Source organism: Panthera uncia, chromosome X (assembly GCF_023721935.1).
Source record: "Panthera uncia isolate 11264 chromosome X, Puncia_PCG_1.0, whole genome shotgun sequence".
NCBI classification, from domain to species: domain Eukaryota; kingdom Metazoa; phylum Chordata; class Mammalia; order Carnivora; family Felidae; genus Panthera; species Panthera uncia.
Window position 1 is genome coordinate 119,155,767 of NC_064817.1, and position 14,131 is coordinate 119,169,897.

Sequence of the window (14,131 nt, forward strand, 5' to 3'; positions counted from 1 at the left end):
GTTCATGGGCTGTTCCCATATGAGTTATTCCATGGCCATAAGCAGTAGCCCCTATAAATTTTTGTTTCTATTGTATCGTAAAAAAATATTTTCTAAATGTGGTTGCTGCTATATAGGAACAAAATTAACTTTTACATATTAATCTGGTATACAGCAATCTTTCTGAACTATTTTATTCTTTTCATAAATTGAAGAATCTCTTAAATTTTCTATGTAGATAACCATAGTGTTCATGAATGAGGACTTTTATTTTTCCTTTCCAAGAGTTACTCATTTTATTTCTTTTTCTTACCTTAATGCATTGGTTAGTACCTTTAGCACTATATGTTAACTGTCTTAGTAGCCACATTTATTTTTTTCCTGAATCTAAAAAATTTCTTTAATGCTCCACCTTTAAGCATGATCTTTGTATGTTTTTGGTTGTTTCCCTTTATCAGGTTAAGGAAGCTTCTGTCTATACCTAGTATGTTAAAAATATTTACGTCTGACTCTTGATCTCGGTCATGATCTCATGGGTTTGTGGGTTCAGGCCCCACATTGGGCTCTGTGCTAATAGCACAACACAGATCCTGCTTAGGATTCTGTTTCTCCCTCTTTCTGCCTCTTTCCCACTTGTGCTCTCTCTAGCTCTCTCAAAATAAATAAACTTTTAACAAATACTTTTAAAAATTATATATATATATATATATATAGAATGATATCAAATGAGTTTTCTGCATCGACCAAGATGATCTTATTCATTTTTTCTTTTTGTCTGATATGTTGAATTATATTTTTCTAATATGAAATTATCTTAGTATTTCTAGAATTAGCCCAAATTTTAAAATACTCTCTTTGTTTGGGTTTGATAAGTATTTTTCTTCTTTATCATAAATAAAATTAGCTTATAAAATATCCCCTTTTGATGCTGCCTTTTTCTGGCTTGGTATAAAGAAGTACTAGGATTATAAAATGAGTTGGATGAGTGACTTTTCTGTCTGTTTTCTGGAATAATTTGCATGAAATATGAGATACCCATTATTTAAGTGTTTATAAGTGTCAGTTTGTGAAACCATTGGGACTGTTTGTTTATATTAGGTTAGATTGTTTTTCTGTGGATAGATTTTTAATTATTACATTAATTTCTTTACATTTATATGATTTCTTCACATTTTCTTTGTATTATTAAATAGGCTTAATAGGTGAAAATACATTTTTTCTAGAAAATACTCCATTTCATATCTGTTTTCAAATTTATGGACATAGAATTGATCATACTGCTTTTTATCATCTCAAGTTCATACGTATGCACTTTTCATTCCAGAATGTGTCTTCTCTTTTATTTCTTGATTGATCTGGTATAACAATGTTTTATTTTATTGTCTTTTTTTTTAAGAAACAGATTTTTTTTTTTACCTGTTCTAGTATATCCTTTTATCATGTTGTTTTCTCATCTTACCTTTATTATTTCCTTAAATTCCCTTTATTTGGCTTTACTCTTTTTTCACAATTTGCTCTGTTGACTACTTAGCTCATTTATTTTCATTTTTTTCTCACGAGCGTTTAAGGGTATAAATTCTTTGGTGTTGCCTTAGCTGCATTTTACAGTTTTTAATATGTAGTATTTTATAATACTTAAGTTCTAAATATTTTCTTATTTCCAGAGCTATTTAGGAAATTTTGCTTTTGTTGTTGCTATTGTTTTAAATATACAGATCTACAGGGTTTATGTTATCTTTTTGTTCTTGATTTCTAATTAAATGGCATTGGGGGGGAGCATATGGTTCTTTGGTGTTTGTTGATTTGTTTTATGGCCTAGAATGACCTAGCTATCTTTCATGTTCTGAAATTTCACTATGATGTTTCTAGATGTGGTTTTATTTTAATTTATCTAGATTGGATGACATTTTCCATTTTGGAAAAATTTTAGCTATTATCTCTTTACTGACTTTCTCTCATTCTTGCTATTCTCTTCATCTGGAACTGAGATCTATATTAGGCCTTACCATTCTCTCTTGCATGTTTCATAACCTCTTGTTCATATTTCCCACTTTACTGTCTCTCTGTAAAGGCAATATGATAAATTTCTTCATATCTGTATTCTGTTTACTAAGTTTCTCATCCGGTTTTTCATAATACATGATTAATCCATCCTTTTGAAATGAATTCCATTGAATATGTTTTTATTTATTGAATCTCACTTTTGTTCTTTTTCATGTCTACCTGGCTTTTCTCATATTTTCACTTCCATCTATTTTGTTTTTCATATTTCTAAACACAATTATTTTTTATAATGGCTTTCAGATCTTTTAATGATTTGAAGTTCTTGGAGGTCTCATACTGCTTGGGTGTGGGTCCTAATTCTGGTAAATGGTGGATTGTTTCCTTATACATCTTCCCATTCTGGATGGTGAGCTCATCTTCAGTGGTGCCTTATCTGTGGAGATTTGGTAGAACTTGACTTTAGAGAGTATCTGTCCAAAATGGGTTTGCTTTTCCATTCTCCTGGAACCCTATTAAGTCTAACGGCACCCTTTTTTTCCTACCCAAGAGAACATGCTGAGATAGCCAAACTTCCTTCTTTTCTTCCTTTGCTGCCGAGAGAGCTTTTTAAATTAAACTGTAGTCTCTGAGAGTAATGCCTATGTGTAGGGAGAAGTTGGTGGGTTTTAGTTTCAAAGATCTGCTTGAATTCTCCTTTACCCAGCAGGGCCTTAATATTCGAGGTCTTTTGTTGCATGGCTATGCTTCCCTGTCCTCACAGTAGCACAGGTTGGTATACTAACCAGCTTTGGTTTTCAGCGTCTTCTCACTGTGTTACCCCTAAGCTTTCCTTACTTTCTTGAGAGCTTTTAAAGGAGGTTTGTTATATTTTAGCTGCTACTTCTTACTTAACAGACATGTATTTGAATGTCATTGACTTTTACTCTGAGATTTTGACCTTGAGGTGATATGTGAGTCTAATTATACAATTCAAAGCAGAGGACTTTGGTGATTTCAGTGCCATTTTTATATGCCCAGGATTTCTGTGATAGCAGCAATAAATGCAGATTTTGTCTATCGTGGCATGGTATTGTGTATAGATATGAAACCTAACCCACATCAATCTTTGTTTCATTAAGTGTTCTTCAGGTTAATAGAAGTTAAAAGAATTTTAAGGGTATGGAATTAAGCTTACAGATACTTACTTTTGGATTAAGTTGTGTAACTTCACAGAATGTTTTTGTAACTTTTTCAAATATATTCATTTGTAATGTTATTGTGACAAACATTCATTGGGGATCAGACAATAAAGCAAATCTTCAACATATACATAACATATGAGAGGGTTATTGGTACTTAATGAAATTCTATCTTTAAAAGAAATAGGCATTCCTTAAGGGAAAGGTGCTATGCAATAGAGAATTTTGATTAGTCTTATTGCTTTATTGTGATTCATCATAGACTGATTTCTTAGTAAAATGTTGTTCCACTTTGATTTCAGAATTCTTTGTTACATCACTGAATAATGGATGAGTCTGAGAGAGAAAAAGAGAAGAGGTATGAATTCATAACTGACTGATATTTCTGTCAAAGCCCTCTCCCCTGTCTTCTGTTCCTATTTCACATCTAGCAAAATCCTACTTCCTCGGGGGAAGCCTGACTCAGGGAAATTTGGTATCTCCAGTGGGTTTTCCATAACCCATAGCCCCAACTCTGTTATAATACTAAGTGGATTATCTATGTAATGCATAGGTAAAGCAAATATTCCCTGAAAACCTCCCTCTTCAAACTGTGTCCTCCACCTTACACAGTGGTTGCCCAGGCTGACACTACATAAATGATTTATACTCCCTGATAAGTTTAGAAGCCTGTTTTGGGTCCATGGCTTGCCTAGAGCTTAAATTCATACATGTTTGGAAAGATAAATTACCTTATTTTTCCAATTCAAGCATCTAAAATAAATTCCAGTGCACTGATCAAAAAGTTTTTGTCCAAATTTTTCAGTATGATCTGTTTTTCAAAGGTAAAAAACAATCTCAATTAGCATTTTATTGCTCAGCCTTCTCTCTGAGAAGGAGCAATGGCTTTGCAAGAGCCTCTTGAGTAATTACAGATCATTTAGAGAGATTTTTCTTTAATGAGAAGTACTCTTGTAAAAGCAGGTAAGAATATATGGTGGAACAAAGGTCCACCATTTAAATTCAAGTTAATTTGGATTGAATTTATTTTATTAATTCATAGGTCACCGTGCCAGACACTGTGCTGGGCTTTGCTATGGAAGACACTGAGACAGATCTGGTCCCTACTCTCATGGGCCTCACAGTCTAAATGAAATTGGCTTTCATTTCCTCATTTTATTTTTTTAAATTTATTTTATTTTTTATTTAAAAAATATTTTTTAATGTTTATTTATTCTTGAGACAGAGACAGGGCATGAACAGGGGAGGGACAGAGAGAGAGGGAGGCATAGAATCTGAAACAGGGTCCAGGCTCTGATCTGTCAGCACAGAGCCCGACAGGGGGCTTGAACCCACAAACTGTGAGATCATGACCTGAGCCGAAGTCAGACACTTAACTGACTGAGCCACCCAGGCGCCCCTCATTTCCTCATTTTAATATTGGCAGTTATTGTTGTCATATGAATGATCAATGGACTGGAGTTTTGCTCAGATGTTGACATTAACAACTCCCTTTCTCTCTTCTTATTTCTCCTCCATCCATTGTTCCACCATCTGAATTCTTAGACCTACCCTTACCATTAACAACCTTGATTGTTTTTTGTCACTTAGGGATGTACCTAATGTATCTGAAAATAAAAAGAAGGACCAGTACAGTTCCTTTTTCAGAGAACTGCGTGCCATAATTCAAGCTCATGGATATCCTGTAAAAGGAGACAGATATAAAACATCACAGCGCACTACTGACCCTTCACGGAAGAAGGAAGGTTTGGTCTGAGCACCCTAACCCATTTGTATAGCTTTTTGATTAGCCATATTGAAAACTAGTTGTGGGTGGGACAGCTGGATCTCTTCCTTTACTTCAAACATCTTTGGGAGAGATTAATGAATAGAGGATCTCCAGAAACACCTTCTTTTTTAAAAAAAAGTTTACTTATTTTGAGAGAGGGCATGAGTGGGGGAGAGCCAGAGAGAGAAAGGGAGAGAGAGAATCCCAACCAGGCTGAGGAGTCCAACTTGGGGCTTGAACTCACGAACCGTGAGATCATGATCTGAGCCAAAATCAAGAGTTGGATGCTTAACTGACTGAGCCACCCAGGCACCCCCCTGAAGCATCTTCTAAATACACAGATACTTAGTTTCTCTCCATTCGTAAGTTTATTAATAGCCAATGCTGAAAATGTTATTAAGGTTCGTGGAAAAGTAGAATAAAGAAATGAGAATGAATAGAAGTATACCAGGCAATAATAATGCAGATTTCTGTATCTTAGGCAATTGAAGCATATTGTAAATGTGGCTAAGGGGAACATGGCCCTGATGGTATAAAATAGTACCTATGATACCTAAGTAGGCTTAATTCAAAACATCTGAACAGGTTATACCCATATGCATATAATCATACTATAAAAATCTCTTACCTTAAAAAAATATTTTCTTGACCCCATGATACTTCTGTTACTCTGTTTCTGTGTCCTCTTCACAGTACAACTTTTTGAAATGACTGTAAGACCTTGTCCCCACATCTTCATCTTTCATTCTTTTCCTCAATCCACTCACTGAGGCTGCAGCTCTCACAACTCCACTACAGCTACTTTTGTCAGGGATAACAGTGACCTGCACATTGCTGATTATTTGGCCCTTAACTCTCCTCATCTTCCGTGGCCTTTCAAAAACATTGGACAGGCATCCACTCCTTTCTTCTTGAAGTACTTTTTTCTTGGCTTCCAGGATAACACACTCACTTCGTTTCTCTCTTAGCTCATCTGCTGCTCCTTCCCGTTTTTTCTTTCTACTTTTCTACTTCCCCTTTCAACTTCTGAACACTGGTGTGGCCTAGAACTCAGTCCTTGGACCTTTTTTCTTCTATGTCTACACTCATTTCCTGGGTAATCTCGTCCAGTCTCCTAACTGGAAGTGCTACCTGGATGTCAGTGACCTCTGCTTTATAAGTCTATCTCTAGCCCTGACCTACCTGAACTCCATACTCAAGAACCATACACGTTATTAAATCAGCAAGAGTTTCCCATGTGATTTCTTCACTTGGATATCTAATAGAAAAGTTATTATGGTCATAAAGGAACTTGTGGTCCTTCTCCACTTCATTGCCTCTCACACCCACCTACCCCCTCCCGGTTCTCCTTATTCCAGTAACTGGTACCACCAGTCATTCTTCCAGTGGCTCAAGCTAAAAATCTATAAATCATTCTTGTGTCCTCTATTTCTTCCACCTCCTCACCCAATCCATCAGCAAGTCCTTTTGGTTTTGCCTCTAAAATATATCTCAAATTTATTCACTTCTCCCCATTTCCATAGCCTTGGTATACCAACTTAATCCAGGCCACCATCATCTGTTACTTTTGCAGAAGCTTTCTGACTAGACTCTGTTTCTACTCTTGTTCCCCAATTTGATCTATTTTGCACAAACAGCCATAGTAGTCTTTTAAAAACATATGTCACCCTCCTGCTTGAAAGTATTTCATATTCCATTCAGAGTAATGCTAACTCCTTAACATATACCCTACATGATTTGGCCCTGCCTGTCTTTCAGACTTCATTTCCTACTACTCTATCCTTTGGTCACCCTACTGTAGCCACTTTCGCCTCCTGTCTGTAATTTAAATAGGACAAATTCTTTCATGCTTCACTTAACTTACTGCTTCCTCTGCTCAGGATGCTTTGCTCCCAGGTTTTGCTGTGGCTGTCTTCGTGTCATTCAGAGCTTGGCTCAGATGGTACCCTCAGTCAAGCTTTCCTTGATCACCCAGTGTAAATTATTGTACTTAAAGGTATATGAAATTATTGGTTCCATTGTCCATGTGTTCATTATCTGTCTACCCCTCCACCAGTCTATAAGATACAAAAGGATAGTCACCTCACTTGTCTTCTTCATACTATATCCTGAGCCTCTAGAACAAAGTAGGATACATAGTTGGAGCTCAGTAAATATCAGTTAAATGAATGAGTGAATGAATGACGTTTAATTTAACAAGAATTACCAAGTTCCATATTATTAATTAAATACTGGACACTGGGGTGTTCGTGAAGAATTGGATACAGTGCCTGTCCTACAAGCAAAACAAGAATAAATTTATGGACAATAGTAATGTAGATAAGCCTTTTATGGTTGATTGATAAAATACATTGTTTTATTTTCTTGGAAATATGTAGACTCTTTTCAATCTCATTTATTTCTTTGGAGGGAGTATAGGAGATGAAAATCACTAGGCAAAGCTGAGAGACAGTGGGGAAATGACTTCAGAAATCAGCTGTTGGAGAGTGTCATGGGTTGTTTCCTGAGCTTGAGGAGCTCTGACCAGAATTGAATTTCCAGGCTGGGACAGTGGTCGGAAACACTGATCTTGAGGCATTTGTGCAATTGGCATGGTTTATTTTTATATTCTGTCATTTCCCATGCAGTTACACACCCTCTTCATTTCTTCTTTAGTGAGGGTTCTGGAACTTCTCTGCTCATGCTTGGTCTGCTTCTTACCTACATCTACTGATAGGAAATGATCTGAGACTCATACTCTCTAAGAAAACAAACTCTGCTATCAGAATTATCCTTGTCAGGAGATTTAACATTTTTAATAGGGGTCAAAGTTGTATTCCATGGGTGTCTAAGTTCTTTGTGAGGAGAAGAAACTAACAGTTAATTGACATGCATTAAAATAACTGGAGATTGGAGATTTGTGTTAGGGAAATCCCTGAGTTAGTGAAGTTTGTAGAGTAGATGGGATTGGGGGGGGGTGAAGGGAGCAGCTGTTGATGGCAAAAGCTCTGAGTGAGCACAGCAGCAGAAGAAACAGGGCTCACTGGGAAAACCAGAAAACCTTGAAGAGTGAAGAAGGATGGATGGGAGATAGAACATTGTTAACAGCTTCAAAGAGATATGAGATAGGGCTTAAAGATTTTCTAGTTATGTGCTTGGATCTACCTAGACCCTTGACACAGCCTGTACCTTATTGCATATTAAAATTACCCGGTTTTGGTAGAATGCAGAAGACTTAAAGAAGTCAAGAAAAGGAAAGAACTGGAGGTTGAAAATCATAAAATCTTTGGAGAAGTGTGTACAAGTGGAAATTGAGTTGGATGATCTTCAAGGCCTTTTTCAATTCCAAACACTTCTCTGTTTCTGACAATTTATAAGCAATTAGTTAGTCTACATCAGCTCCTTCATTAGCACTCAGCATTTTCTCATGAGAGTCTTTTCTATAAAATTAATTATAACTTTGAAAAATCGAATACCCATATCTAATCATTTTAATGTGACAGTTTTCTATCCTTTCTTCGTTTTCCTAAAAAGGCAAAGTCAATCCGGAAACCTCCAGAGACATATCTAATTGGATTCCATCATTTCAGAGCTATGAAGACTTCAAGTGTAAGACACTACAAGTAAGAGGGCATTCTTTCTTGGATTATTTTATATGTAGAATACGTGCAATAGAAGATAAAGAATAGTGTTTTTCACAGTGTGGCTTGGAGACCATACATATCAGAATTACCTAGGAAGCTTGGTGAAAACACAGATTCTTGGGACCCACCTTGAACTGTCTGAATCAGAGTCTCAATCCTGGTAGAGCCAGGAGCCTGCATTTCTAACAGGCTCTACAGATTCTTCTTTGCTAACTGAGTTTTGAAAACCACTCATCTTGAGTGACAACAAACACAAACAAGTCTTTGCATGGGTTAGTGGCAAATTAAGTAATATCTGGTAGACCCTTCAACATAGATTGTTAGCCTCTATAAAACAGGCCTTCAAGTCTTATTTTTTTCCATCAAGGACATGAGGTGTTTATGGTTTCTATCTCCAAGGAAACTGGTTAGTTTTACTAAATTAAAAGGCCACAACTAAAACTTGAATTACCATGGACTTTTTCTTTTCTCTCTTTTTTTCAATGTTTATTTATTTATTTATTTTGAAAGAGAAAAAGAGTGAATATGAGCTGGGGAGGGGCAGAGAGAGGGAGAGAGAGGATCCCAAGCAGACTCTGGGTGTCAGTGCAGATCCTGATGCAGGGTCCCATGAACCACGAGATCACGATCTGAACCTAAATCAAGAGTCTGCCACCAAACTGACCTAGCCATCCAGGTGTCCCAGACCATGGTCTTTTGAGTCAGACTGATAAGGCTATGAATTATGCCTTTGTCGTTTATTTGCTGTGTGTCCTTGAGAAAGTTATTATCTCCGATCCTTGATTTCTTCCTCTATATAATGGGTATTAAAAAATTGCTTTCACTGAGTTGTGAGAATAAAGTGGACATACTGTAAAATATCTAGCACACTTCCTCACTCCCTTCTCTGTGTCATTCAGTTTCCCATATTTTCCATCCCCATGTCTTTCTGTGTTGCAGTCTGAGTCATTTCTTTAGCTCTGTTTTCTTTCCAGCTATGTTCTAGCATACTATTTAACTGTACATTGTGTTTTTATTTTTGATAATAATATAATTTCTAGACATTTGTTTACTTTTTATGTCTGCCTGGTCAGTTTTGAGTCTCTTGTTCTTTCATGATATTTACACTTTATTATTTATTTAAGCAATTTAAGCAAACTTCTTTTATAGTCTATCTTCAGTAATTTTGGTATCTGCTGTTTTTTATTTTGATTCTGCATTTTGTTATTTATTCTGCCAATTGTTCATGTTTTATTTCTTCTTGTGTTTTCAATATCTTATTATGAGCTCATGTCATTTGGAACTTTATCCACATGAATTCTTTGAGCCCTGGTTGTAAATTGCTTAAAGTTTATTTATTTATTTTTGAGAGAGAGAGAATCCACTCGAGTGAGTGGGGGAGGGGGAGAAAGAGAGGGAGAGAGAGAAAATCACAAGCAGGTTCTACACAGTCAGTGTGGAGCCCGATGTGGGGCTCAAGTTCATGAACTCATGAATTCACGAACCATGAGATCATGACCTGAGCTGAAATTAAGAGTCAGCCACCTAACTGACTGAGCCACCTAGGTGCCTCAAGCCCTGTTTTTAAAATGATTCTCTAGAAATGATTTCAGTTTCTTTTTACTAGATGTCCAGAGTGAGAAGCACTTTATTTATTTAAACAATTTTTTAAAGTTTATTTTATTTATTTTTGAGAGAAAGAGAGAGCATGAGCAAGCATGAGCGGGGGAGGGGCAGAGAGAGGGAGAGAGAGAATCCTAAGCAGGCTCTACGCTGTCAGCGCAGAGCCTGATGCAGGGGTGGGCCCAATCTCACAGTCTGCAAAATCACGACCTGAGCTGAGATTAAGAGTCAGATGCTCCAGAGTTGGCCACCCAGGTGCCCCAAGACCACTTTAAACTAAATAATGGGCTTGGGGTGTGGAAAGTTACACAGGTAGTTTGCGAATGCCGGCTCCAAATCTGTGTGAGTGCGAGCTTCTGTTTAGTGATTCTCAGATGAGACTAGTTTTTCTTTTCCTTCTCTAGCCAGAGCTGAGCCTGAGGCAGACATGTGCATTCACTCTCTCCCTTTGCTGGATAAGATCTATTTGGTCTGCTGAGAGTGTTACCCTTTGGGAAGCCTGGTTTTATGCAGAAGTCTCTGATTTCACTTCCCACCTTGTGTATGCCTGGTTTTGCTTTCTCTCTCCCAATCTCTATGCCATCAGTGTTATGCAGATATTTACAAGGCAAATTCAGGCTCCAATATCCCCTTACCTGTTAATTCTCATGTTATAGTTATTTCTGATACCAGATTGTTTCCTTTACTTTATAATAAGCTTGGTTTTGTTTTGAAATATATGTTTTTATATACTTTATTCATAATTTTAGGGGTTCTCAACCAGGAGGCACTTGTCTGGATATCAAATCCATTATATAGCAGGAAAGTGATGGTAATCTCCATATGTATAAGTAGATGACTAACCACAAATAAAAATGCCCTGCAAAATATTCTTAGCATTTTTGAAATTAATTTTGAATAAATGTGAAACAACCTACACATGGAAATGAATCTTCCTAGCTTGTGTTGGAGAGCTTTGTGTTAATTGAGTATACATTAAAATTTGTTTGTCTAAGTGACACATCATTTGATAAACATCTCATGCTTAAGGTTAAGTAGATTCTGTGTAGGAGGCAGAATAATGGAATTTTAATTAAGTCTGTGCCTGCTTTATTGATATTTAAGGCCCACAATACATTTTCAGTGTGCTATTATAATTATTTATGCATTTAGAAATAAAGCTATCATTTTATTATTGTTCCACTATTTAATTACATTATTATTCTCTCTTCCTTAGTCATTAGATGGCTTTATGATAATACTGAGCCTAGATGGAGTGATAATTTATGTCGGTGGAAGCATCACTTGTCTCCTTGGCCATTTACCAGTAAGTTTTTCCAGTTTTGGGGAAGGATCATTCTGGTTTATTGTTTAGGGGTTCATTGTTTGTTTTCAGGAGCATATAACTCATCAGAGAAGATGTTCTCTCAATGTTGTCAAAATGTGCACTTGTTTTATTGTCATGTTTATTGGTTTCAGTTTTAAATCTATAAAAACAAATTGTGATATGAGGTAATGAAATAGTGTGTGTGTATGTGTGTTTTGTAAAGGGCCCCAAAGGCAATCTCCAAAGAAGAATGTACTTTTTAAAATGGAAGTCTCCTCAAAATCAGTCGGTAACCCCCAAGGTGACTACTTTGTGAAGCAGCCCTCACTGGGATGGAGGTGTTTGATTTTGTACATTTCCTTAGCGTCCACTACATACTAATTAAAGAAAGAATGTCATGATTTGTTTATGCTGGCTCATGGTATCCATTTCCAGATCTGATTTGCTTTTTGTTTCTTTATATTAAAGAACAAATTATGATCTAATTTAGAAAAAAATATAGATATGATGGCATAGTTTAGCAGTATTGTAAGTATTGCTGGAGACATTTACATAGGAGTTGTAGTCAGGATCTGTGCTGTCCCAAAAGGTCACTCATTCCTGAGCTCTTTGGTATTATTATGCCCCTCTTCATGAAAGCTTTCTCTATCTTCATAAGATCATTGACTTAGAATATGTGATTACCTAAAAATTTTTCTGGATCTTCAGGTTGAGCATCTAAAAAATATACCACTCAAATATGAAAGTACTACATACCTTCCTGTTCCACTAATGCATGTGTGTGGAGCGAGGGTAGGTAGAATACATCCACCTCCACTCTTGAAATCTCTGTCATTTGGCTAGTTGTGTGAATCTTATTTGGATTGTTGCTTTCATTGTATATTCCTCATTCTACACAGTTGAGTAAAGAACTTGACACACCCTGGCCCTGAGATCTATAGCACTCAAGTTTGGAACATGTAAATTAATAGAAGTCATGTTACATTATTCTTTAATTAAGTTAAAAGTGGATTCAAAGCTTATTCCACTAGTTATGCTATTCCAGCCAACATGTTGCAAGGCCCGGTTGGAAGCTTAGAGAACTTTTCTACTCTTTTATCTTTATTTGAAGATACTATGATCAATATCTTTTTTTCTTATTCTGTTTTATTTCTTTTAGAGAACAGTTCACATTTTCAAATTCAGCTTATATGTGTAGGATGCCAAAACAGCTGAATAAAATACAAATATTAGAGATTTTCATTGAATTAGACTTTAGAGCACTTATATCATGGAAGAGGAATGGTCTTATTAAATCTATATTAAAAGTAAGACTGTATGAGTATGATCCATGACAGATTAAGTTTTGTTATAGTGAAGACAAGAAATCTTCCCAAAGTCTTATATTAGATATTACTTAAACCAAATTGGTCATTGTGAAAGGAAAGGTGAACTTTTCCTATTGTGAGGATTTTGCACAGTGAATGTCTTAGTCGTGCTATCCTTGTTTCTTTATGTAGTTTGGTTCAAACTTTCCACTCTCAAGAGAATATTTCAACTTTAAGCATTTTAGGTAACATGCACACACACAGACTTACCCTAAGGTAGAGGTATCTGGGACATGGGGTTGAATGACTAATCTTAAGCCATCGATTTGATTACCAGAGATGGGTATACTTAAAAATAAAGCTATTAATATTAGGTCTGTACATAAACATGAAATGAGAATGGAGTTTTATAATCTCGTTAAAAAGGACTTATACCTGAGGCATAAGTTCACACTTTTCTTCATTAAATCCTAACTCTTCTTAATTTGTAACAACATGAAATTTTTCCCAGGCTTTGATTAAAAATTTCATTTTTATAAGTCACCCATCTTATATTAATGGAGAGACAAAACCATTTCTAGAGGATCTTCCTGGCTCCAGGAAGCTACAATTTCATTAAATATCAAGACACCTCTGTCTCTTGGGCAACTGTAAACTGCTAGCATGGTGGATGGAAAGAACTTGTTCTCTGAAATCAGACAATCTGAAGATTAAAATTTAGCTCTATCACTTAATAACTACATGAGCTTTAGTTTCTCATCTGTGAATGTGGAAAAAATATTCCTTGAGGTGGGGTTTTGCAAATGTGGGGTTAGTGAAGACCTGCCTTATCAGGGGACATTTGAACAGAGACCTGAATGGAGTGAGTATGTGAGTCATGTAGATAACTGGAGCAAATATGTTCCAGGCAGAATCAAAAGCAAGTGACAAGGCACTAAGACAAGAATGTGCTTGGTATGGAAAAGGCACAACAGAGAGGCTGTTGTGACTGGAGTGCTGTGATCAAAAGGAGAAGTACTAGGAGGTGATGAGGTCAGAGCAGTAGCAGAGGTCTACCCTGTTTTGGGCCATTGTAATCACTTTGTCTTTTCCTCTGAGATGGGAGAAAGCCATTGTGGGGGTTGGAGCAGATGAAGGAAATTATGAGCTTTTTTTTTGGGAGGGGGTCACTCTGGCTCCTGTGTTAAAAAATAGGCTATGGGTCATTTATTTTGTTTCTTAAATCTCACATATGAGCAAAGGGAAAATAAAAGAGAAGCAAAGCAAGAAACAGACTTTTTAAAAAATATTTATTTAGTTTTGAGAGAGAGAGACAGAGAGTGAGCAGGGGAGTGGCAGAGAGAGAGAGAGACAGACAGACAGAA

General features: G+C 36.3%; 1 protein-coding gene across 1 annotated transcript in view; it reads left to right on the top strand.

Annotated features, from left to right (window-relative positions):
- Positions 1 to 14,131, top strand: part of PASD1 (PAS domain containing repressor 1) — a 103,895-nt gene that overhangs the window by 39,732 nt on the left and 50,032 nt on the right. Inside the window, 4 exon segments of the mRNA XM_049643306.1 lie at positions 3,464 to 3,519; positions 4,752 to 4,906; positions 8,443 to 8,531; positions 11,371 to 11,460. Coding sequence (XP_049499263.1) covers positions 3,488 to 3,519; positions 4,752 to 4,906; positions 8,443 to 8,531; positions 11,371 to 11,460 — 366 coding nt within the window. The 5' untranslated portion in view covers positions 3,464 to 3,487.